This window comes from Hevea brasiliensis, chromosome 6 (assembly GCF_030052815.1).
Source record: "Hevea brasiliensis isolate MT/VB/25A 57/8 chromosome 6, ASM3005281v1, whole genome shotgun sequence".
Lineage (NCBI taxonomy): Eukaryota > Viridiplantae > Streptophyta > Magnoliopsida > Malpighiales > Euphorbiaceae > Hevea > Hevea brasiliensis.
Window position 1 is genome coordinate 101,145,159 of NC_079498.1, and position 22,572 is coordinate 101,167,730.

At 34.4% G+C, this 22,572-nt stretch overlaps 4 protein-coding genes, 1 long non-coding RNA gene and 1 other non-coding gene across 11 annotated transcripts; 5 read left to right on the top strand and 1 right to left on the bottom strand.

Moving 5' to 3' along the window:
* The first annotated feature begins 576 nt into the window (after positions 1–576).
* Positions 577–4,534, top strand: LOC110635869 (uncharacterized). 4 transcript variants are annotated; one of them, XM_021785357.2, is made up of 9 exons: positions 577–919; positions 1,009–1,203; positions 1,303–1,342; positions 2,057–2,134; positions 2,257–2,324; positions 3,024–3,137; positions 3,245–3,416; positions 4,045–4,194; positions 4,298–4,534. In XM_021785357.2, the coding sequence occupies exons 4-9, from the start codon at positions 2,060–2,062 to the stop codon at positions 4,322–4,324; spliced, it is 606 nt and encodes a 201-aa protein (XP_021641049.2). In that variant the 5' UTR covers positions 577–919; positions 1,009–1,203; positions 1,303–1,342; positions 2,057–2,059; the 3' UTR covers positions 4,325–4,534. The 4 variants fall into 4 exon arrangements, with proteins under 4 accessions (XP_021641049.2, XP_021641050.2, XP_021641047.2 ...); XM_021785358.2 differs by having other exon boundaries at positions 2,060–2,134; XM_021785355.2 differs by lacking the exon at positions 1,303–1,342 and having other exon boundaries at positions 578–919.
* A 3,236-nt stretch (positions 4,535–7,770) lies between these two features.
* Positions 7,771–8,972, top strand: LOC131181000 (uncharacterized). Its single transcript, XR_009149637.1, has 3 exons — positions 7,771–8,044; positions 8,138–8,570; positions 8,686–8,972. It is a non-coding gene; the product is annotated as an uncharacterized LOC131181000 (long non-coding RNA).
* A 164-nt stretch (positions 8,973–9,136) lies between these two features.
* Positions 9,137–9,210, top strand: TRNAN-GUU (transfer RNA asparagine (anticodon GUU)). The gene has a single exon. It is a non-coding gene; the product is annotated as a tRNA-Asn (tRNA).
* A 392-nt stretch (positions 9,211–9,602) lies between these two features.
* Positions 9,603–10,772, bottom strand: LOC110635903 (F-box only protein 6-like). Its single transcript, XM_021785402.2, has one exon. The coding sequence runs from the start codon at positions 10,736–10,738 to the stop codon at positions 9,617–9,619; it is 1,122 nt and encodes a 373-aa protein (XP_021641094.2). The 5' UTR covers positions 10,739–10,772; the 3' UTR covers positions 9,603–9,616.
* Positions 10,773–14,215: 3,443 nt separating this feature from the next.
* On the top strand, positions 14,216–16,342 carry LOC110635868 (uncharacterized). 2 transcript variants are annotated; one of them, XR_002491232.2, is made up of 4 exons: positions 14,216–14,515; positions 14,917–15,148; positions 15,402–15,900; positions 16,004–16,342. XR_002491232.2 is itself a non-coding variant. In XM_021785354.2 (3 exons), exons 1-3 carry the CDS (start codon positions 14,424–14,426, stop codon positions 15,690–15,692), a joined length of 615 nt encoding a protein of 204 aa, XP_021641046.2. In that variant the 5' UTR covers positions 14,216–14,423; the 3' UTR covers positions 15,693–15,954. The 2 variants fall into 2 exon arrangements, 1 of the variants encoding a protein (XP_021641046.2); XM_021785354.2 differs by lacking the exon at positions 16,004–16,342 and having other exon boundaries at positions 15,402–15,954.
* Positions 16,343–17,100: 758 nt separating this feature from the next.
* Positions 17,101–22,239, top strand: LOC110635880 (uncharacterized). 2 transcript variants are annotated; one of them, XR_002491249.2, is made up of 3 exons: positions 17,101–18,679; positions 19,555–19,750; positions 21,650–21,786. XR_002491249.2 is itself a non-coding variant. In XM_021785375.2 (2 exons), the coding sequence occupies exons 1-2, from the start codon at positions 18,032–18,034 to the stop codon at positions 21,929–21,931; spliced, it is 930 nt and encodes a 309-aa protein (XP_021641067.2). In that variant the 5' UTR covers positions 17,110–18,031; the 3' UTR covers positions 21,932–22,239. The 2 variants fall into 2 exon arrangements, 1 of the variants encoding a protein (XP_021641067.2); XM_021785375.2 differs by lacking the exon at positions 19,555–19,750 and having other exon boundaries at positions 17,110–18,679; positions 21,650–22,239.
* The last annotated feature ends 333 nt before the right edge of the window (positions 22,240–22,572 follow it).

Sequence of the window (22,572 nt, forward strand, 5' to 3'; positions counted from 1 at the left end):
TACTATTGCTTGACATGAGAGAGCCGATCTTGTTTAATTACTAGTGTAATTATTGCTCAATTATTTATTTTGCTTGCCTTATCAAGTGAACGAAAGCATTTTATTCAGTCTTGTTTCAATCCCTGACGCTTTTGTTCAGCTTGCTTTGATATTTTGATTATCTAAAATAATGTTTGACCTTTCTGATTACTACATTGGATATTCGTGTAGAATTTTAATTATTTGACTTAGTTTCCAGGCGAGTAGAATTACATAGTATTAATACCCAAAAAACAGGGAAATTATATGGTAAAATAGTTATTTTATATAGAATATCTCATATAGAATCTATATGATAATTCAATAATAAGTGAACATATAAATATGCATGGATCCTAATAAGTAAATATATATACATTAAGTTTTATAATTTTTTAACTATTTTGCAGTTTTCTTTTTTAAATATAACTATATTTATATACTTATCTAAATATTTTTATTTACCATTTTATATCAAATGCTGTCGTTAAATCACCATCATACTATATAATTTCTCTAAAACGCATCGTTTAACGGCTCATATCACGTTCAGCAACGTTCAGGCTGTACAGAATCTGTGCACTTTTTAGCGGTTAATTTCAAAAGCGTGTAAAAATTTCCCGCCGAAGCCATCTGTACCTAAAGTTTCGTTACGGTCGGTTTGGGTTCATCTAAACAATACCCGAATTCTAAACTCCATCTCTGCGATCTCTCGCCGTGGCCGCCAGCTCCATAGATCTCCATTGTCGCAACCGAATCCTGTAGAGACCTCCATCGTCGTCGCCGTCACCTCGAGGCGCATACCAGCCAATCGCACTGGCTGCCTACTGTTACAGAAAGCAAGCGTCGATTTCAGAGACCTCCAGGCAACACTCTTGCTTCGACGAAGCTACAACTTCCGGTGAGCTCCTTACACCTTATTTCGTTTACTGCTGTCTCACCTAGGGCTTTTGGTAATGATTTTTATTCATGCTGTTTCGTTTCATGCAGCATCTTTTCCAGACGTTTCAGAAAATCTCGAATTGCATCGAAACCCATTTCTCCAATTTCACATCCCATCCTCAACGCCTCCCAACCCCTGGCAAAAACCCACTGTTCTCCATCTCATCATCATCATCATCATCATCATCATCAGGAGCCATCAAATACACTGCCCTTCTCCAACCCAAAGACATTGTCAACAAGGTGAACCCATATGCTTTTACTCATCATGAAGTGAATTTGGACTTCAGTTTCAGTTATTAATTTTGGTGCATGTTTTTGCTGGTTTTGTACGGGATAAAGACATAAGGCTTTTTAGCTGTTTGACAAAATTCCTCAATGGGTAAAATTCATATACACTTCCGCCAATTAACTTTGTAAAACCATCTGTTTATATATATTATAGCACGCCAGTTACCTTAGCTGGTTACTAGAGAATATAAAATCTGACTGTGTATGTGCTCTTTTGTTGTTTCACTTGCTGTATCACAAGCAATTCAGACTAGCCAAGGCTTTTCTAGAATTCTAGAGTAACTAGAGAATATGTACATCTAAGGTTAATGCTTTTTTTTTTTTTTTGTGTTAATAATTATGTGAAAATTTTATTGCAGTTCCAGTGCTGCGGTAGTTTGTTGTGATTATAAGAATTAGTTTCTCTATATTTATACCAACTAAATATTAAAGTCTAGAATCTGCTTCTTTGCTTATGAACAATCTTGGAAGGATGTTATAGTAATCAACATCAAGTGCATGCCTCAGATAACAATTGTATCGGGAATGCATGGGATTCTTGGTTTTGCTATTTTATTAGAAGTGCTGCTCGTAGATCATCTGCTGAAAGGTTGTTTCTATGGGAACTTGATGGAGAGTCTAAATACTTGAAAAGGATCATTCATCATTTAATGTTGTCGTAGCTTACTTGAGTGTTTTGATGTTCAGCTTTTGCCTCAATGTGCAATTTCAAATTTTTAATTCAATTTTTATCCTCTCTCTCTCTCTCTCTCTCTCTCTCTCTCTCTTTTAATTTTAATTTCTTTTCTTTTTTGGCTGGTTGAAGAAGATGTATGCAAAAAAGGGATATGAGCTAGTGAAAGAATTTGCCAGCGGTGAAAAAGGCCAGCTTCAGCCATTTAATGTAAGATATAACTTTCTTCCCCTATTAAATCGCAGTTTACTGTGAATAATTTTTGGGTAATCAATGTTTTAGTTAGTTCATATGCTCCTTTAACCCTGTTTGCTATACATGTGATATTGTAGGAGGATCTGGTTAATCAAGTTATAGATCAATGTGCTCAGCATTACCTTGAGCTTCAGGGTTTGATAAGGTAATCCCTGTTTACTTCATTTTTGGGAACTGAAACACTTTTTCTTTGTGTTTTATTACTAATTGAATTTTGGAGTACAAGTCACTAGTTTTGAAGTTTATATTTTAGAAATTGATAAACTACAGTATGCAGAAGTGATGAAATTCTGAAAACTTGGGTGTTTCTACTGCTTTTATTGTCAAGTTAATGGATTGGCATCTAGTTTTTTATTCTTTGTGGTCTCATGCAATTCAGAACATCATTTCATATCGCTTCAACATAACTTCTAGGGAACTAAACAATTCTAAGAGATTTTTAAATGCTATCATACAAAACTTTTAACAGAGTCATCAGTTTATGGAAAGCAGATAATCTGATCCACAGTTGAAAATAAATTAATATGATTGATGTTGAAAAGTAATGAAAATTGGATCCATGTCCACCTACCAGGGGCAATATCAATCATGCTCAACATAGCAACTGGTATAAATCTGGGGCACTTTGGCCCCCTATTAATGGCAGTAAGGGATGATCAAGTTGACCTTTTAGCAATGCTGTAAAGAATTTCATTAAATTTTCAGTTGATTAAGTGTCTTTGAGGACACCTTGGGAGCAATGATTTGTGTGCTTGCACACACGCAGACGGGCACACAGATTTTTTTTTTTTAATATATGGGTTTACTATTGTGCTGTGTGATTTATGGCTTGATATCACAATAGGAAAATGCAGGGAGAAAACGTGGATGTGAGAGAAACTAGAAATGCAGACCACCATGGGGCACTTATTCACCACCTTGCTTTAATTCGCAACAAGCGCTGCTTAATGGCGTATGTGTGAGTATTTCTCAAATGTTATTTCATGGGCAAACAGTTTCTGGCTCGTCCTGTATTGAGGTTTACCATATCAGCAGCTCATTTCTCATGGTTTATAAGCTATGTAGGTACAATCGAGCGGAAATTATACGTAATTTGGCATGGAAAGTAGGGCTTGAGCTTTTGGAGCTCCCAGAAGAAATTCAAGAGAAGATCAGTCACTCAGAGAAAAACTATTATGGGAAGCATTCTGCTGCTCTGCAATCATATATGGCAGATGTGGGCATTGATTTGAATGTGGTAACTTCTCTCTTCCTTTCTTTCTTACACATGCACAATTAAACTTTTTTAGCATTAAGAGTTAATGATATATAATATCTAGAGATCCTGAGGATTATTATGGTTGCTAGTGTTTTAAAAAAGATACTGGGAATTGTTCAATAAGATTACTGTGTTCCCAAAAAGGCTGTGTTCAAGATCTAGTTCATTGCATACGTCCATTTATCCCCAAATTGCTATTAGTTCAGCTTTTATCAAATAGAGGAACCCTTTGCTGTCCTCAATAAACTTGTGAATGTTGAGCTGCATGTCATTTAATAAATTAATGAGCCTTATTGCTGTTCTTAAAAATCATTTTCTCATCCCAAAAATAGAATGGTTTTTCAGTTTGACTCTCTCAGCATTGTCAAGCAAAGCATTCAAGTCTGAAACCCAGCTGTTGTTAATCAAAATAAAGGAGAATGTCAGAATATTATGGTAAACATACAATGTTCAGAACATATCTGAGCAATTTCTTAATTGTGGTTAAAATGTAATTTTAGTGGTTATGTCAGCTGAATGCTGGGCATTGTCAGAATTCATTACAGCACAACTAAGCATCATGGAGCGATCATATAGATTTTGATACTGAAGTAATTGTGTGTGCTAGGATATGGTGCCTCCCAAAGATCCCTACATCAAGGTGAGAGTCCTCGATGATATGGGTGAAGGGATATTACTAAGTGATAAGACAGCCAATCTTGCCCGCCACTCAATGCACTTTCTGAAACGAACTGATGCCGAGCAGTACATTGCACGGGTAGGTTTCAACGTGTTAACTTATTAACTTGAATTGTCTTGTTACATGGTATTCGAAACTTCCTTCTTCTCATTTCTTGTTTCTCTCTTTCGTTGACCAACAGGGTTTGATGGAAGAGCTTACAGGCTGACCCTAAAGTAGTGGAATCCCCAGAAACAATTGAAAGGACTTCTTCATTACAACATGATAATTTAAGTTCTTCAGTTATGATTTTAGCTTGAAATGAAAAAAAAAAAAAAAATTGTGTAAATCTTTGTTGGAAGTAAAAAATTTTTGGATACATTGTTCTTTCATGTAATATTCAAATCTCGGATTAATTTATATATTTATATTAGAGTTTTATGGTCCTCCCCATCAGCTCTGCTATTCGAAGTTGTGATCCTATTTATGCTGCCTATCATAGAATTTAGAAATTGAATAGTGACTCCTCAGCATGTCCATTGCTGACTGAAGTTTCCCCAACGTGCAAGGAAGATGCCCCAAACCCAAATAGCCAGAATGTTCTGTTTTCCATTACATTTACAGCCGCAGATTTCATTTTAGTCCAATTTTATTAGTTGGAAATGTTTCCAAAATGTAAGACTGGAGTGAGGCTCTGAGGATAGTTTATGCCATTTTGGCACAATAATGGGAAGCTGTATTTAGAAACTCAAAAAAGTTTGGGAAATGAATTGGGCTAATGTGGAACATTAAAATTATACAAAATGAAGGTGCAAAATATATTTGAGTAATCACTTCAATCATTTAGCAAATAACTTTTCGCGCTTCCGCTGAAATGCTTTACCGAAATTTTTATTGCTTTTGTGAATCGCTTCCATTCCCTTACTCTGAGCATCTGTAACCGAACCCTAATCCCAAAATGTCTATTCTTAATTGTATACTTCATCTCTCTCCTCCAGTCCCTCTTTAAGTCAAATGCCATTTTCATAGATCCAAGCTTCACCAGCTTACGCCTGTGGTAATAATAGGTGATGATGGTTTCTGATAACAAGCAATGTCTTCCTTTTTTAGTTAAATTGGAGTTATAAGATATGCGTGTCTAATTTGTCGTATTTTAGTGAATTTGTCTTTTCATGCGACTCTAGACAGGAGTTTATCAATTTATTAGTGTTTTCAATCCATTGTTGATTAGTTGAGCTTATGCTCTCTTTAATTACTTTGATACTTTTGGATATGTTTAGACTATACTTTGATCATTTGAAAATGGAAATATGGAGTCAATGTTGAAAAAATGAAGGCTATATCATTTTTTTATAATGTTAATGCTTTTGATTTGATTAGCCGGGTTTAGCAGTGTAGGTGCAAATTTTGCTACAAATTTGGGAGTTTGGAAAATTGAGTTCTTGTTTGTGGACCATGAGTCTATTGCTGAAACAGAAAAAAGGGTATGGGTCAGAAATGCTTGCTGAATGCAGTTTGAAGAGTCTTGCCAATCTAATAAGAGGGTGAGTGTCTTGGATTTGGGAAAAAAAAAGGTTAATTAGTTTATAGAGGATGTTTGCTGCATGAAAAGGCAGTCTAAATTTTTGCTAAACCAGGATAAAAGGCTTCATTAGATATATTTATGTGAATGGAGATTGTAGAATGTTTTGTTGTTTGATTTTCTTGTATTAGTTTAACAACAAGGCTATGAGATCTATAGTCTTACTTAACTTTGAACTTTTCATTTACAAACTTTTTTGAGGACTTGTCTTTCACTTGCTTGTTCAATAATTTGGGACGTCAACTATCTATTCTTTAAAATTTGAATGGTGGTAAGATACCTGAAGGTATTGATTCATACTATGTAAAGAGAACTGTGATGGTCTCAAGTGCATTGAATGGTGCAAATGCCATTGAGGTAAATCACAACTGCAAATTCATGGAGACTTATTACATTTTTGATAACTTATCAATCCAAAGTAGTGTCATTTATCTTCCGTAAACAGTAGAAGTCTGATGATTTCCCCCTAGGGAGAATAGGGAAGGAAACAAATAAAACTCCTGACAAAAACAGAATGTATATTAAGAGGAATAATACGTGGAGTTGCTCATAAATAAGAAACATAGTAAGAATGAGGCTTTCAACAGAGAATAGTATAAAAAATTATTCAATTGATGTGTTTATTTATTTATTTTTCAATTCAAATGTCAATCGGTGAATAAAGAAAACGAAGTCAATTTGGGCCTGCAGTCTACCTGAATTTTGCTTTTTAAAATTTTCTTTCGGAACATAAATGTAATAGTCATGGTCGCGCCTTATCAAGAGGTTGCTTCTCTCTCTCTCCCGCTTGAAGGACAAATATTCATTTTAAAATATATAAACTGACTAAGTTTTTTTTTTCTTTTTTTTGGTTTGCTTGCATTTGTACTGATTGTTTCTTTAAAATAAAGTTGGTCAAACATTAACCTGTCGAATGTATTATATTGGGAAACTTTTGTTGAGGTCTTTGAATCATGAGAAGGTCAAAGCGAATGAGACAGGGTAAGATAGCATTTCCAAGCAGCAGTGTACCTCAACTGAATGCAAGTGAACCCATGGGTACCTCAGGGTCCTCAAGAAACCAGCCTAGCTGAGATTGGAGAAAATCAAGCCCAACTCTGTTACCCCATTGAAGAAGTTTATACAGAGTCCTCTGAGATATCTGGTAATTTAGTTTTGTTTCGGCAATTACTATTATAGGCCTTCTTGCGATGCTTATCAATTTTTTTTTTTTCCTCCTTCTATATGGACTTTCAAAGAAGGGTACAGATGAACCAAGGACCAACATCATTAACCTAGCCTAACTCAGAAGCTGAGACTGGACAAAATCAACCTCAACTTCGCAATCCCGAGGAGGAAATTTGTACAGAGGTGTTGGAGATATTAGGTGATCTTTTAAATTTCCCTGTTGTTTCAACAATGCCTAGCATAGATATTGTCGTGATTTTTGTCATCATTCCTTGCTTTCTTTTTTCTAGATGCTCAAGGAAGGAGAAGAAGAAGATATGGACCCACACGTGCAAAGGAAGTGTAGAGTTTGCCTCGAGGAGAAAAAATCATAATTAGATGCAATGACTTGAGGCAACCAGTGGAAAAAGGTGGGGGCATTTTAGGTGGATGGCTTGCAACTATCGCAAGAAAAGGATATTTATGCCCACTCAATTATACAGATTGGAGAGTTATGCCAGCAACATTCAAGACAAATATTATCAGATTGGCGCGGGTAACTGAAATTTGATAGTTGATTCAGATAATTTAAAATGTGGAGTTTGTGCTTATGATTGGTATTTGCAGAATAAGTTTGATTTTCCTTCCAGCCTTATGGTCGATAGGAAAATCTTGCCTAAACCCGGTTCACCATGTATCGAAGACTCAGCCGTCTTAAATGCAAATATACAGTGGAGGGATGCACTGAAGAGCAGATGGTGAGCAAGGTTGCTCCTAACATTCTCCCTTCACAATGGAAGAAGCTTGTTCATTGTTGGTTTTCTGACAGGAGTAAGGTTGTGAATGAATATAGCTTTGCTGCTAGATATTCTGGCATGTCTTTTTTTTTTTATGAAAGTTGATGTGCTTATGATGTAGTTTTTGGTCTTCATCTAGCAACTCTCTTGCAAGGGGAAAGTCAAAACATTCCTCACACAATGGGATCTAAGAGTTTTGCTAGGTGTAGAGATGAATATGTATGATGATTCTGTTGTAAGATAGTAATGTTTAGTGCTTTTTGGTGCTACACCTTATGACTTGAGTTTTTGATGCTTGAATTGTTCATGTAATTTATGACAGGTTGAAGAACGTGGAAAAGAGCCTGGACATATTGAGTCTTTTGCTGTAACCCACAAACGCAAGAATGGAACCTATATCAATCAGGATGCCCAACAGTTCATGGTACACTAATAAATAAACATTGGAGCTATTTTTTACCATTTTAGTAATCCTGAATAACATTATTAATGTGTACTTTCAAAAAAAAAAATGTAGGAGGTTGCTACGACTCTTATGGAAGAATGCGCTGGCACATCTGAATCTTCTTATGACACAAGTCTACAAAATGAAGTCTTCGCTGAACTTATACGGGAAGATCAGCATGAAAGGGTGAAGGGTTATGGGCTTTGAGCTACCCGAAATCAGGTTTTTGGACAGCAAGAGCAGATTAACAGTACAAAGCTTTAGGAAGAGATTGATAGTCTGCGTTCCCAGATGGAAGACAGGCAAGAAAACTATGAAGCGAAGTTGATGGTGATGCAGAAACAGTATGAAATCAAAGTTGGATGTGGTAAATGCTGAGCTGGTCCAAGTCAAATCTGCATTGCAAGAGTTAAGGGAAAAATCCAAGGACCTGGTTGCCATGATGCGGAACAGTTCCATATTTAGAGGGGCTAGTGATCAAGGCACTGATGTTGCTAGTTCACAGGTATATGTTTAATTTTATAGCGTATCTTGGCTTTGAAAAGATCAATGTTTGTGATGTGTGCGTAAACTGTTTGAATGCTTTAAGAATTAAGATGATGCCTTTTATATATTGACAGGTTCCTGCAGATTCTTCATGCGGATCAACGGATGATGATAACTGATAAGAGTTCTAAGAGGGCCAAGTTCTTTAAAACCCTTTGCAGTCTATGATTTAACAACCATCTCATTGTACATGAATATGAACATTGATTTGGATCTTAGTTCTTGACAATGGTCACATTTCGTTTTGTTTTCTTGACAATGAATATTGAGCTAATTTGGCTAATTTCAGTTTCTTATGAGATACATGTTCGCCCACAGAAATGAATACATTACTGTATCTAATACGAACAAGATCAGCATATCAAAGAACTCTACAAATTTGTGGTTATTTTTGGAGGAGTGTCTTTCAGCCAAATAGCAAAATGATGATGGTTGAGGCATGTCAGCGCCTCGCCCAGCAGAAGATGATGGGTCCTGACTATCGGAGACTATCTCTATTATATTAAAATGTGATGTTCTCAAGCAGCTGGAGTAGCTCAGTTGGTTAGAGCGTGTGGCTGTTAACCACAAGGTCGAAGGTTCAACCCCTTCCTCTAGCGTTTTCCTTAATTCAGGATAATAAAGTGGTTGAATTTTTTTACAAATAATTGTATTTTATTTTTTAAATAATATAAATTTACTTTTTAAATTAATAAAATTCATATTAACTTTTAATATATAAATTTATTTTTTCAATACACTATTTTTATATTTTCAAAATAATTATTTACTTTTAATATAATTAGGGATAGTAAAAAAAAAAAGAAAATTTTAAATAGAACTAACTTTTATCTGCTGGAATAACCATTGAAACAAAAACACATGCAAATTAGAGATAATAGAGGAGAATTCGTTTGACTTGTACATTGATATATAAATATACATCACTAACCTCTTCATTTTCGCTGATGCATTCTCTATTCTCCATTCTTCACATGTACACTTAACAAGCACAAATTTTACCATTCATTTAATGAAAATGGGGGAGGGAGCAAGATTTGGATGAATAATCACACCTCTAATTGACACACTTTGCACTTGTTTACCACTAATAAAGCAACACCCTTCAACCCAAAACCATTCCCATCTACCCTTCTCTCTATCTTCTCTCCAAACTACCATTCCTGACCCAAGGTCCCTGTACAAACAAATTGCCCCATCACCGCCCACACATTTTGTGCTTTCCCAACTTGCATTACCCTTCTTAAGTTTCAATCCCAATTCAATAGGTGCCTTCTCAATTAAACACCAAATTTCTCCTTCATTTAGCTCCCATATACAGGCATCACCACTGCAGGTTCCACCCACAAGTGTCAACCTCCCATTGCGCTGCACCAATGCGGCAAACTCAAGCTTATCTGCCATGGGTACTCTCAATTCTTGCCATTTGTTGTACCCAATCTCATAGCACATCACACTGTAGGCTCTTGCCGAAGTCATCCAATAGAGGACCCCATTAGTGTAGACGCTCTCATTTGGGGTCCAAACTGTTAGCCTTACTGAGAATTCCACTGGCATAGGTCCCACAATTTGCCATGTGTCGAGCTTTGAATCGTACATTTCCAACGTGGCTTCATATGTGGCACCGCCACATGGAGCGTCGGACATTCCACCAGCCACGTAGACTCTGAAATGTGGGGATGGGCTATGCTGGCTTGAGCTAAGAACTACAACACCGACTGCTGGATTAGTCCTAGCAATGTTCAACATTGGGAGGTGTCTAAATTGCCTAGTGAAAGGATTCCACATACCCAAAATGAGAATTGTAGAATTTGTGGCTCTTAGAAGGATTAGGCTACCAATTGAGGCTATGGATCGGATTGGATTGGGCAAAACCTCAAGAGATAGCACATGCCATTTCTTGGCAAACGGATTATGAACGTAGCAACATGGCTCACGGTTTCTTGTAGGAAGAGCTACAAACCATGGTGGGTGGTGGTAGTGGAGCATGGAAGGAGTTAGGCTTGTTGGGTATGCATCGGCACACGTGCGCCAATGGTGGCAGACGGACCTAGTACGTGCCAAGGAGCCAGGGGAGAGGAAGGAGAATATCTTAGCTAGGAGATCAAAGGGGATATTGCTCCACATTTTCAAGAACGAGAAAAATGGGGTAAAGGTTTTTCAAGATTAAGTATATATATATATCTATAGTAGAATGATAATTCATGTGGTCCAAAATGTAATTGTTGGAAATGAATAATTGACGAATATAAAGCATAGGGATGCGTGAGCCCACATGAACCACTTGCTCAGAGTCACATGTGAGCCTTTCAATTTTTAAATCTTATGAATTTATGAAATAAAGAAAGAATGGTTTTTGGTGGAGGCCAAAGGGCAAAAGCAATGACAGGAAATCGGAAATGGACAAATTGACACCTCAGCTTTTGGCGTCAATCTTTTCCACCAAAGATTGCTCAATGTTGAATTCTGACTTCTGGATTCAAGTTGGTCGTCTAGCCTAAGGTTTCTCGTCTAGATCTCTCTCTCTCTTCTTTTTTTCATTAAAGATAAGACAATTCATTGGTTATTAACAAAAAGGAGTTCCATGCTTGTTTTAAGCCCAATAAGCCTGCTCAGGGGTGTAAATAAATTAAGCAATTTGTATGCTATTCGAGATTCAATTCGATAAAAATTTAACTCGATTTGATTCATTTTCTAAATGAGTCAAGTTTGAATTTAGCAGTATTTAGTTTAAGCTCGGCTCGTTTATAAGCTTACTTGTTAGCTCGTTGAACAAGCTCGTGATCTGACTCATTAAACAGGTTATCAATCTGGCTCGTTAAACAGTCTCGTGAACTAGCTCGTAAATAAATTCCTGAGTAGACTTGTTTTAAGGCTTGTTCATAAGTTCGTGAATTAAATCATTTATAAAAATATTTATATTAATAATTATAATTTATAATATTGTAAATATATTTATTTTATTTATGATTGTTTTGAAAATAATATATAAAAATATATTATTTAAAATTATAATATAATCAGTATATAAATATAATTATTTGTAGTTTATTTTTTTAAATAAATTTAATTTGTATAAAAATAAAATTAGAATATTAAATATATGGTTCCAATATAATAAAATAATATATTATTAAATATTTTATTATTATATAAAATTATAATATAATCCAAATAAAAAGTATATTTATAAAATATAATTATTTGTATATTAAATATAATTTTTATAAAGAATGAAGTTAATTTTTATATGAGAAATAACTTTAAAATATTATATAATAAGTACATAAAAATTATTTTGAATAATTTTATCTATATTATATGAACTAAAATTGACCTTATTGAGCTTGTGTTCGAGTTCGTTTTAATAAGTTTATTGAGCTTGACATGAGCAGAGCTCGAGTTTGGCTCGTTAATATAATAAACGAACTTAAAACAAGTTGAGCTCGAATTTAACATCATTCCAACGAGCCGAACTCAAGTTTTAATGTTAAAACTCGAACCGAGCTTGAGTTCGAGCATGGATCAATATTAACTAATCAAGCCTGAACAAGTTAAAGCTCGGCTTGACTCAATTTGTTTACATCCCTAAGCCTGCCCAACAGGAAAATAACATGCTACTCTATCCAAAGCCCATGGTTAAACCAACTGAAACACTAAACTAGCAGATGGTTCAAGACTCATAGCATTCTGACAACACCAACACCGCCACCATCGCTTCCCTTGCGGATAGAAGACGCAAGAAATAGTACATGAACCTCCTTATTTGAAGCTATATTCGAGGAGCAAGCCTATGCCAGGCAGAAGAAGAACATCCTTTGTCCAATCACCCATCAAATCCACGATGGTTAGACAGTTGAAAACTACTAGAGACTTAAGGTGAAAGAAAGGCAGAACCCAATTGGCATCTCACCCTCTTATAGCTAAAAGAAGTAGCCACAACATGCATGCTGGCTCTTATGCCCTAGGGATACCATTCCTCCACAATACACAGATCAACTCTACAATAGAGCTAAGAAAGCACCTGTAGAACCACAAAAAGAGTAACGCAAACCCAAATCATATCCGTCTCCAAACACATGCAAAAACCAAAACCCAAAAGGATATATACACCCCAACCCAACAGTGGAGATGGAATCCACTCAATGGGCCAAGGAAGGACAACCATTCCCTACTTAAAGGGGTAGAGGAAGGTCACAGAGGCAGCTGGGAAAGAAAGGCCCTTATAACCTTAAGGGTAGAAATTTATTAAGTCTTTTTATATTTCTTATCTAAATTTTAACGAAAATTTTATATAATATAAACAAGACTTACATGAATCCGTATATAATATACTTAATTTAGTTAAATTTTCTATCTATGATAAAAGTGCTGCAAAGAAAATATGTAAATATAGAAAATTTTTATAATAATTAGTATTCAAAAAGGAAAGTTAAATTTGCCATATAAAAATATAACTCATATAAAAAATATATATAAAAAGAGCTGCACTTAAGCTTTACAAAAATGAAAGAGAGGCCATTAATTACACAAAAGTATTACTCCAATTAATGCAAACTCTAATAGAAGACGTTTTTTTCCCCAGTCAAAAAGATAAGAATTGGCAAAGGTAAGAGTTGATATTGATCTTTGCTTGTCCTCATTAACTAATATCATAATCATGATTACGTAGAACCTTGAGAAATATTGATGTTGATATCATGTTTATCCTCATATGAACAACTTAATGTTATCCAATCAATCAAACAAGAAAGTATGCTTTGCCCAAATTCATTGAAAATATGCTTTGGATTTGTTAATATAACCTAAATAAAATAAATGAGATAAATCCTGTCAATTCATTTAACATGTTAAATGAGTTTATTTTTCACTTTATTAATTATTTTCTTACTTTGCAAACATAATCACAACTGTTTTTTTAATTACACATATCCTATGGTAGTTTTTATGGTTATTTTATTTGATTACTTTGTTTTATAAAAAAAAATATAAATTTTATAGAATTTATTTATTTTATTTTATAAATTTTACGTAAAGTAACATATATTTTTCATAAAATAATTATTATAAAAAGTTATTAGATAAAAATGAAAATTTATAAAAATATAAGTATATAATATTTCTTATAAATAATAAAATAAAATATTATTGTGAATTAACTATAAATTTATATTTTTTTATAGTTGTATTATTAAAAAAAATAATTCATTTCATTTTTATTAATACTAATTTATAAAAAAAAATATAATTTTGAAGTATCTCAATTTTTTTTTATTAATGATTATGCTTTACACTTATTAGATATAATTTAGATAAAATTAATAAAAAATATATATTTTTTTTATCTGGCTTTAGTTAAAATTTAATTTTAAAATCTCATATATATTATTAAGCTAAACATAAGACTTTAAGCAATTACTATTTCCTGAAAGATCATAAAATTATTTTATTTAAGTAATTATTAAATTTTACATCGAAATTAAGGCTTTTCTTAAGAAAATAAGAGCTTTTTGAAAAAGTCAAATCGTAATTGATAAGAAAATGTAACTCTTGTCTTTATCAGACTAATATTATTGATTGCTTTTAGTTTGGCACCGCCTTTAGATCAGGGCAAAAATTCATATAATTTTGATCACCTCACACTCTAAATAATTTTTTTTCTTTTCTTTCCCTTGAATTGAATTGCATTTCTCAAACAGTAAAAGCCTGAATTCAAGATGATGCTGGCAAATGCCAACCTGATATGAAATCGTCCTTCAAATTTGTTTGGGCCTGTGGAATTTAATATAATAATATATCCATTGGTGAGATAATGGCTTCTTCAAGGAAATGGGCAGCCATCATTTCTTTCTTCGCCTCTTGGTTCCTTTTCTTGATCATACTCTTTCAAGTCTCTCTCTTCAGGTAATTTCATTTCTTTACTTTTCATTTTCAATCATTATCAACCACTTTATTTAACAAAAAATAAAAAGAGTTTCTCCTTTTTTCCTTTTCTCTCTGAAAATTGTCCACTTTTTTTTTTTTAATTTTATGGATTTACCCTTTCCCTTCCCTTTGTTTCCCTCAATTTGTGAAGAACATGCAGTAATTTCCCTGAGAAACAGTATATTTCTTCTTCTAACCCTAGATATTAATGATAGATTTTCTTGCTAGAATATTGAATATTTTGATTCTTGCAAAAGGGTCTGATTTATTTTCTTATTTGGTAGACTATAATGTTAAATAAATGCTAATTTCACCCTCAAAAGGAGATTTGAAAAGAAAATTATTTATAACAGATACAAAATTTCTTTAATTCTTTATAGGGTACCATGTAGAACTGGAATATGTACATCACCAATAGAGGTGACATCCTCCCAGTTGATTGCAACAGAAATCTGCCCTGCATTTTTTGTTCAGGCTCTTCTCTACCCTGGTGCCATTGCAAAAGCTTTCCGCAAGAACAGAGCCATCCCAAGTTATGATAATTTGTTGAAGATATATAACCTCACCAATTTGAAAAAAGACTCTGCTGCAACTGATCTTTATCACCTGGAGGTTCGTGGTCTGTCATGCCTTAACATTCTCAGCTCCCATTAGATCATTAGCAAAAGAAAATTTTCGATTTTTATAACAGCAAAGGGTTACTAATTTTTCAGCATGTATTGAAAATTTTTTAAAAGAAAAGAAGCGCTAGTTATGGAATCTCTGACCTCCGAAACCAAGGCAGACTTGATGAAAGTATATTATCTGTTTTGTCTTGGTTAAAAAAAAAAAAGTGATTTTGTTTAACAATTTTGTCTGCCCTTAGATTCTTGCAGGAAGCTACATGACTGTGGCAGGAGCACTATTAGGTCTTGTAAGACCAGGGAGAATGAGCTTCTTTGGAACACTTCTTATCATATGGGGTTTTGTACGAGAAGGCATTCTAAGAAAATCTGCTAATATGAATCCTGTGAAAACATTTCATATCTACCCAGCAATGTTCATTGCAGTGCTTTTCGCTGCCTTATCCATAAGAAAGGATGTCAGGAAACTGATCCGTTGTTCCAGAGCTCGCCGGGCTGCCAAAGCTATGCGATCCAAAGCAAAACATATGTGACAGGGATTTCAAAACTTGCACCTGTTCAAGTAGCATTTTCATATAGATAAGATGCTGACTTTCATAATCTTTGCAAAGAAAGGATTAGAAGAATTTTTTTTCATCAAGTACTTGGAGTATTCTATTCTTGAAGATTAATGTTTGTAATTGGTTTCTAGGTTTCTTGTGTACATCACTTCGGCTCATGGTTGCACCTGGTTTTTTACAGGTTTGCTAACTAAATTTCTTTTTAACTTGCTTGCTTTTGGAGGATTTTTTTTTTCTGCAATTAATGTACCCTTCTGTTATATGTATCAAATTCGTGTCTGTAGGAATGAAATAAAATAAGGGTAAATTTTCAAGCAATGAGCCCTAATTTCATTTTGAGGGGACCCTGGCTAGGCAACCCAGATGCATTGGCAACATCAGCATATGCAACCACAAGGCATGTGAACAAATGTGGATTTTGTCTCTCCATCCTGTGCCAAAGTCCTACTTTCAATGAGAGGTCCCCAGTGTGTAAATGCTGACTTAAAAAGTCCTTGTGTGCATTGCATTTAGATAGTGTTGTCATGTCTGGCTTTTAATATTAATGAATCAGAAAGGCTGTGTACGAAATGAGAGAAAAAAAAACTTATTCATAATGACAAATCTTGCGTGAATAATCATCATCTTGTATTTGTTTTAATTGTTTACTTATTAAGGAATTTATTATTTAAAATAATATGGAAAACCCATTAATGAACTATTTAATTTGGAGATACTGAGAATTTTTTTTTTTTTTACAATACTGAGCATTAATTTAATTAGATATTGCCTCAATTTTTAGACAATAAGTTAGTCTTAAGAAGGCCAGAGTTCATTTATTAAAAAAAAAAAAAAGAAAGCTAGAGTTGAGAGGATTAAGCTTAATAAGAAAAAACCATGTTTAAAAAATAAAAAAATAAAAAACTGAAAATATTCAGTGATTTTTTATGAGATCTATACTCAATTTTGCCAAAAGTTCTTGTTCAAATAAACTCATTTTAAAGTTTTTATCCTAATTGAGATTTAACTTTTTATCTTTGTTCAAATATACTTAATTTTTTGTTAAAAAAATAATTAATTTTTATATTTTATAATAATAATTTTTAATAAAATATATTAATATTTTACGTTTAAAAATTAAAAATTGATTATTTTAATTTTTTTTAAGTCCATTTAAACTTAAAAAAAAAAAAGTTAATTGAGGCAAAATTGAATTTTCCTCCTTTTACAGTAGGCATAGCAAGACACTTGATGACATTAAGAAATAGGCTTATCACAAGTAGACAAACAACATTGAGCATCCGATGTTGACATTCCTAAATCTGTCCCTGTCTTGCGTAAAGGTGTTTGAATTTTAAAGTTCTCAAAGCAGATTCTACCAATAAAACAAAGGAAAAATAATCAAATTACCATACTGCAAGTCAAGAAAGTTTTAGCAGTCGGATGATGATGATTTTAAAATAACAAGAGTAATCATGATGATCATTAATCAAGTCCATCTACTATTCATGCAGAAAAAAAAAATCCTTTTAAGCGTAGAAAAAAGGGTGTGGTTCTTTCTTGTTTTAGTAACCCGCCCTAGCTAATTGATGCGAGGATGAACTAGAAATTCATTCTATGGCAGATTAAGCGTACCCAAGTGCTCAATTTTCCAAACTAGTTGCCGATTCTGGATAAGGTAATCGACTGACAAGAACACGTGTTTTTCATTTCAGTGTTTTTGTCTTCTGTTTCAGTGATTTCTTGTTTTAAACAGAGTCAGTTTATAGTATATTATGGTATATTCCTCCCCACTTGCCAATTGCCATGACTGTTGGGTCCATCTTTGTTTGGTTGGTAATCATAAAATAAAAGAAAAAAGAAACCTAAAACCTTGGAGGTCTGATTTCTTTACTTGCTCTCACCAGTCCCACTTGCCTTTTGTTCATTTCGATATTCAAGTTGGGTTCTTATTGTTAGTGGCTTCAATTATAGAAACGTGGAGAAAATTTTTGGGTTTGCAGTTTGGTTTTGACATTTTTTCTCAAATTTGGAAACCCAACTAAATATTGGGGTTTTAACTGTTTAAGGGCTAAGGAGGATTGGTAATTTGTGATTATTACCTCTTTTGGGGGCAGGGATTTTCCTTTGGAAAGAAAAAAATTGAGAGAGAAGTTTGTTTGGATGTGTGATTTCTGAGGGAAGAATAGAAATTTTGTCAAAATTCTTTAGTTGCAAAAATTTCCAGAAGCTAGTATGGCAGAATTTAGAAGTGGCTTGTGATTCCTGGGCGTTGATTGAGAAATTCTTTCAAGCTTATTCGCTGCTTTATTTTCTTTTTTTTGGTTTATGAGATGTTCTACGCATTGAATTACCCATCTTATGCATTCAGTCATGTAAATTCTCATAAAACACGTAAGGCAAGGTTGAAGCCAGTTCTAGCCATACCCTCATCATCAACTGTCTTGCACACAGATGAGAATGGCAGTGGCTCTTCTGATTCGTTGGTTAGTCAAGCAAATACTGTTGGTATATTAGGAGGAATATCAGCAAATTCTTCTCTGAATTTCCTGAAAAAAGTAGTCCAGTGGAGTACAAAAGATGGTCAAGATTGCTTTCCATTTGTTCTTTGCTCTGATCCAGTGTTAAATAAGAAGCTTTTATTACATGAAAGAGAGTCTTTTCCCTCTCTTGGTAGGGGAAATGAACATTCTCAATTGGATCATACTCCAATTTGGGAGAATCTACAGAGGAAGAGGGTTTTTCTTGAGAAATCAGGAGCTCACTGTATTGTAATGCCTTGTCATATTTCACATGCTTGGCATGATGAGATTTCAAATGGGAGTTCTGTTCATTTACTTCATATGGGTGAGTGTGTTGCTAAGGAGCTTAAGGAAGCTAAGCTGAAGCCACTAGAAGCTGGAAGTCCTTTGCGGATTGGGGTGCTAGCAACCCATGCTACTTTGAATGCGGGGTTCTATCAAGAGAAACTGCAGTGCGAGGTAATTTCATTTTGTGCTCATTTCTGCTTCTGCTTCAGAAATCCAATTAGAGGATGATCTAAATGATTTATCATTTTAACTTGTAATTTCTAACAAGAAAATTGAAGAATAAAATATTTTAGAAAGAGTGAAAACTTTTTATTGTGAGTGTTGAATGCCTTTGAAGGCATTGGAGTAAGTTTTTTTTTTTTTTTTTTTTACTTCTGCAGCTTGAAACATGCTCAAGAGCAAAACACAATACAAATGATATAAATTATTCAAGAGAGCAGGGAAGTACCTCTTGAACGTAGTAAAGTTTCTGTAGGTCTACATTAGGTGATTGGAGAGTAATACACATTTGTGCATACAAAATTGAGAGGGAATTTGAATTACACATGCCTCAACCTGAGGTTGAGCTGCATATTATTTTGCTTGTTATCTTCTCGGTCATCATAAATTCACTTAATTAGAAAGAAATTCAGTGAACTTAATCATAAACTCCTCATTACCCTCTTACGAAAATTATCTGTCAAATAGTGTTACCTTCGAAAGATTAACTTGATGGCATGGCAATGAAGGAACTCTCTGTTGTTTTCTTTCATAATTTGTGCAACACTTGCAAATGGTACTCAGTGGGCCCATTTAGTTTTTATTCCATCCTTTTGAAAGAGTAGTTTGTTTAATTTGTCCTTTTCTCTTCCAAGGGACAAAAGAAAAATTTTTTATATTTGATAGTGTTTTCTCTTGAAGGACCTCATCAATTTTGCCCAAACATATTACTAGAATGTCTTAATTTTGGGATGGATGAAATCATAATGCTGATTCTGTTGGAATTTTCAATTTTGTTGGATGAAATCATAATGCTGATGGATGAATTCTGTTGGATGAAATCAAAGATGTGTAGGTGCCAACTGCCATGTCTAGCACTCTTGGTTTTGATATTTACAAAGACCATGGTGAAGAGACTGGTGGATTTCATGGAGTGTCATGTTCAGTGCCCCTAGAGTTCTCATATGTCCTGCTCTTAGTGCTGGATGGAGATTTTGCATGATGAAGAAACATGAAATTCAGATGATATAATGGAAGAATTAGGTTGCATTTCTCATTGCGGACCTTTCATCCTGTTTTACACTGTTTAAGTGATTCCTTAATATGTGGAAAAATGCAGCATGCAGTGCCTCATTTTCTTTTTTTTTTTTTGAGTTCTATAAAGTGGATGTGAATATAAACTACAGAGCAATAGAAAAAAATGTGAATTATACTAGAAGGATTAGATTTTCAGAAGTACAGGAAACACTTAAGAAAATGAAAGTGGGTAAAGTCTGTGGACCCGATGGAATACCAATTGAAGCGTTTGAGAGATATGGGAGTGACATGGTTAACTAAATTATTTAATAAGATTCTGAACTCAAAGAAAATGCCTGATGAATGGAGGATGGATATTTTAGTACCTATTTTTAAAAATAAAAGAGACATACAGAGTTGCTCAAACTATAGGGGAATTAAACTCATGAGCCATACTATGAAGTTGTGGAAGAGAGTTGTGGAACATCGACTACGTCATGACACTTCTATCTCACCCAATCAATTTGGCTTCATGCCCGGTCGTTTAACTATGGAAGCGATCTTTCTTATTAGAAGCTTGATAGAGAAATATAGAGATGTGAAGAAAGATCTATATATGGTTTTTATCGATTTGGAGAAGGCTTATGATAGTGTTCCAAGAGATGTCTTATTGAGAGTGTTAGAACAAAAGAGAGCATCTATTAGGTACATACAAATGTTGAAAGATATGTATGAAGGAGCAATTACTATTGTGCGCACAGTGGGAGGGGACACAAGAGATTTTCCTATCTCAGTTGAATTACACCAAGGTTCAGCTGTAAGTCTTTACCTTTTTACATTAGTTCTAGATGAATTGATGAAACATATACAAGAGAGTATCATTTAGTGCATGATGTTTGCGGATGATATAATTCTGATAGATGAGACCCGAGAAAAGTAGAGCTTTGAAGAAGTACTCTAGAGTCGAAGGGCTTTAAGTTAAGTAGAATGAAGACAGAATACATGTATTGCAAGTTCAGTGAAGGCCAAATTGGTGATAGGTAAGAAATTAGTTTGGATGGAGTGGTATTGCCCCAAAGTAATCACTTTAAATATCTCGGCTCAATCCTTCAAGTAGATGGGGGATGTGAGGAGGACGTTAGTCATAGGATTAAAGCTGGATGGTTGAAGTGGAGACGTGCCATGAGAGTTTTATGTGATCGTAAGATTCTCAATAAGTTGAAAGGAAAATTTTACCGTACAGCCATACGACCGGCCATGTTATATAGTAGTGAGTGTTGGGCAATGAAGGAGTCATATGTGTTTAAGATGAGAGTTGCGGAAATGAGAATGTTAAGGTGGATGAGTGGTCATACTAAACTAGATAAAATTCGTAATGAGGATATTAAAGAAAAGGTAGGAGTAGTGCTAATTGAGGATAAGTTGAGAGAAGGGAGATTGAGGTGGTTTGCTCATGTGAAGTGTAGACATGCGGAGACTTTAGTTAGACAGGTAGAGCATATTGAGTTAGAGGATAGAAAGAAAAGAAAGGGTAGACCTAAACTGATTTGGAGGAGAGTAGAACAACATGACCTATTTTCGAGGATTTAACCCAAAATCATTTGGAGTGGAGAAAGAGAATCCATATAGCTGACCTCAATAAATTTTTGGGATAAAGGCTTAGTTGAGTTGAGTTGAGTTGAGTTCTATAAATGGTTAACTTTGTTTAAATGTAATCCTATTGCTGCATCAAATTGCCTCCTGTTAAATCCCATGTGAGCTTCTTGGAGCTGTATATTCTGAAAAGATTTTGCTCCTGGAAAGGAATCATTCTTTATCATTTTCATTTACCATGTAAAGCTATGACATTTATTTTCTTCTTTTCAACGGAATCTTTTTATTTTAGGAGATGCTGGTATTTATTTAAAATTTTCCCTTGGCTTGCAGGGGTTTGAGGTTGTGCTACCAGATAAAGCAACCATGGAACACGCTGTAATTCCTGCAATTGAAGCTTTAAACAGAAGGGATATGAAAGGGGCAAGGAATCTGCTGAGAATAGCAGTCCAGGTTCTTCTAGTGAGGGCAGTGAATACTGTTATCCTTGCCTCTGATGATCTGTGTGATCTTTTGCCTCAGGATGATCCTCTTCTCAAGAAATGTATTGATCCAATCGATGCATTGGCCCGTTCAACTATCAAGTGGGCACAAGCTGCTGGAACAGGTACATAGTTGAAACTGAGAACGTGCCTATTCTGTTGTTTAATTTTGCTTTTCTGTTGTGTATAAAAATGCAGTCATTATTTGGAAACTTTAATTTATGGTTATTGTCATGCTTGGGAGCCGACCCTAAATTTTTGGGATAAAGGCTTAGTTGAGTTGAGTTGAGTTGTCATGTTTGGGGAATGCCTGTGTTAAAAATTAGCCCATAGAGTTCTGTATTATTTGTCAAATGCAGATGGTTATTATCAGATAGAATTGTACTGAAAATTTATCAGAAAAAAGCCTTAATGGGTCCTGTAGAAAATCAAGAAGGGAAATGCTTGTTCTGTGCTTGTTGATGAAGCCAAACCATGGAGTGCATTATCCAAATTATTGCTGCAACTTTTCTGTGTGATATGGTAATTTTGTTGTATAAATTGCTCTGACCTTATTAAACACTTAATTATGATTCCACCAAAGCATGGTATTAGGCTATTAGCAAGGCAACTGTGACCATGAAAAGTCCTTTTTACGTGAAATTGTTGCTCTGAATCCTGGAATCTGAATCTGTTGGCTTCAAGCACTGGATGTTACCTGCTCAGGTAAAAGGTACGTACCAGTAATTGAAACCTGGATTTTCAGAAGTAAGACAGGCTTCCATGGGTATCTGA

Bases quoted from the DNA above. Each gene is read 5' to 3' on its own strand.
- LOC110635880 (XM_021785375.2), top strand. From the start codon at position 18,032: ATGTTCTACGCATTGAATTACCCATCTTATGCATTCAGTCATGTAAAT. The intron at 18,680-21,649 runs GTAATTTCATTT...CTTGGCTTGCAG, and splicing joins AAGAGAAACTGCAGTGCGAG to GGGTTTGAGGTTGTGCTACC.
- LOC110635903 (XM_021785402.2), bottom strand. From the start codon at position 10,738: ATGTGGAGCAATATCCCCTTTGATCTCCTAGCTAAGATATTCTCCTTC.
- LOC110635869 (XM_021785357.2), top strand. From the start codon at position 2,060: ATGTATGCAAAAAAGGGATATGAGCTAGTGAAAGAATTTGCCAGCGGT. The intron at 2,325-3,023 runs GTAATCCCTGTT...ATATCACAATAG, and splicing joins GAGCTTCAGGGTTTGATAAG to GAAAATGCAGGGAGAAAACG. The intron at 3,417-4,044 runs GTAACTTCTCTC...TGTGTGTGCTAG, and splicing joins TGGGCATTGATTTGAATGTG to GATATGGTGCCTCCCAAAGA.
- LOC110635868 (XM_021785354.2), top strand. From the start codon at position 14,424: ATGGCTTCTTCAAGGAAATGGGCAGCCATCATTTCTTTCTTCGCCTCT. The intron at 14,516-14,916 runs GTAATTTCATTT...AATTCTTTATAG, and splicing joins TTTCAAGTCTCTCTCTTCAG to GGTACCATGTAGAACTGGAA. The intron at 15,149-15,401 runs GTTCGTGGTCTG...GTCTGCCCTTAG, and splicing joins CTGATCTTTATCACCTGGAG to ATTCTTGCAGGAAGCTACAT.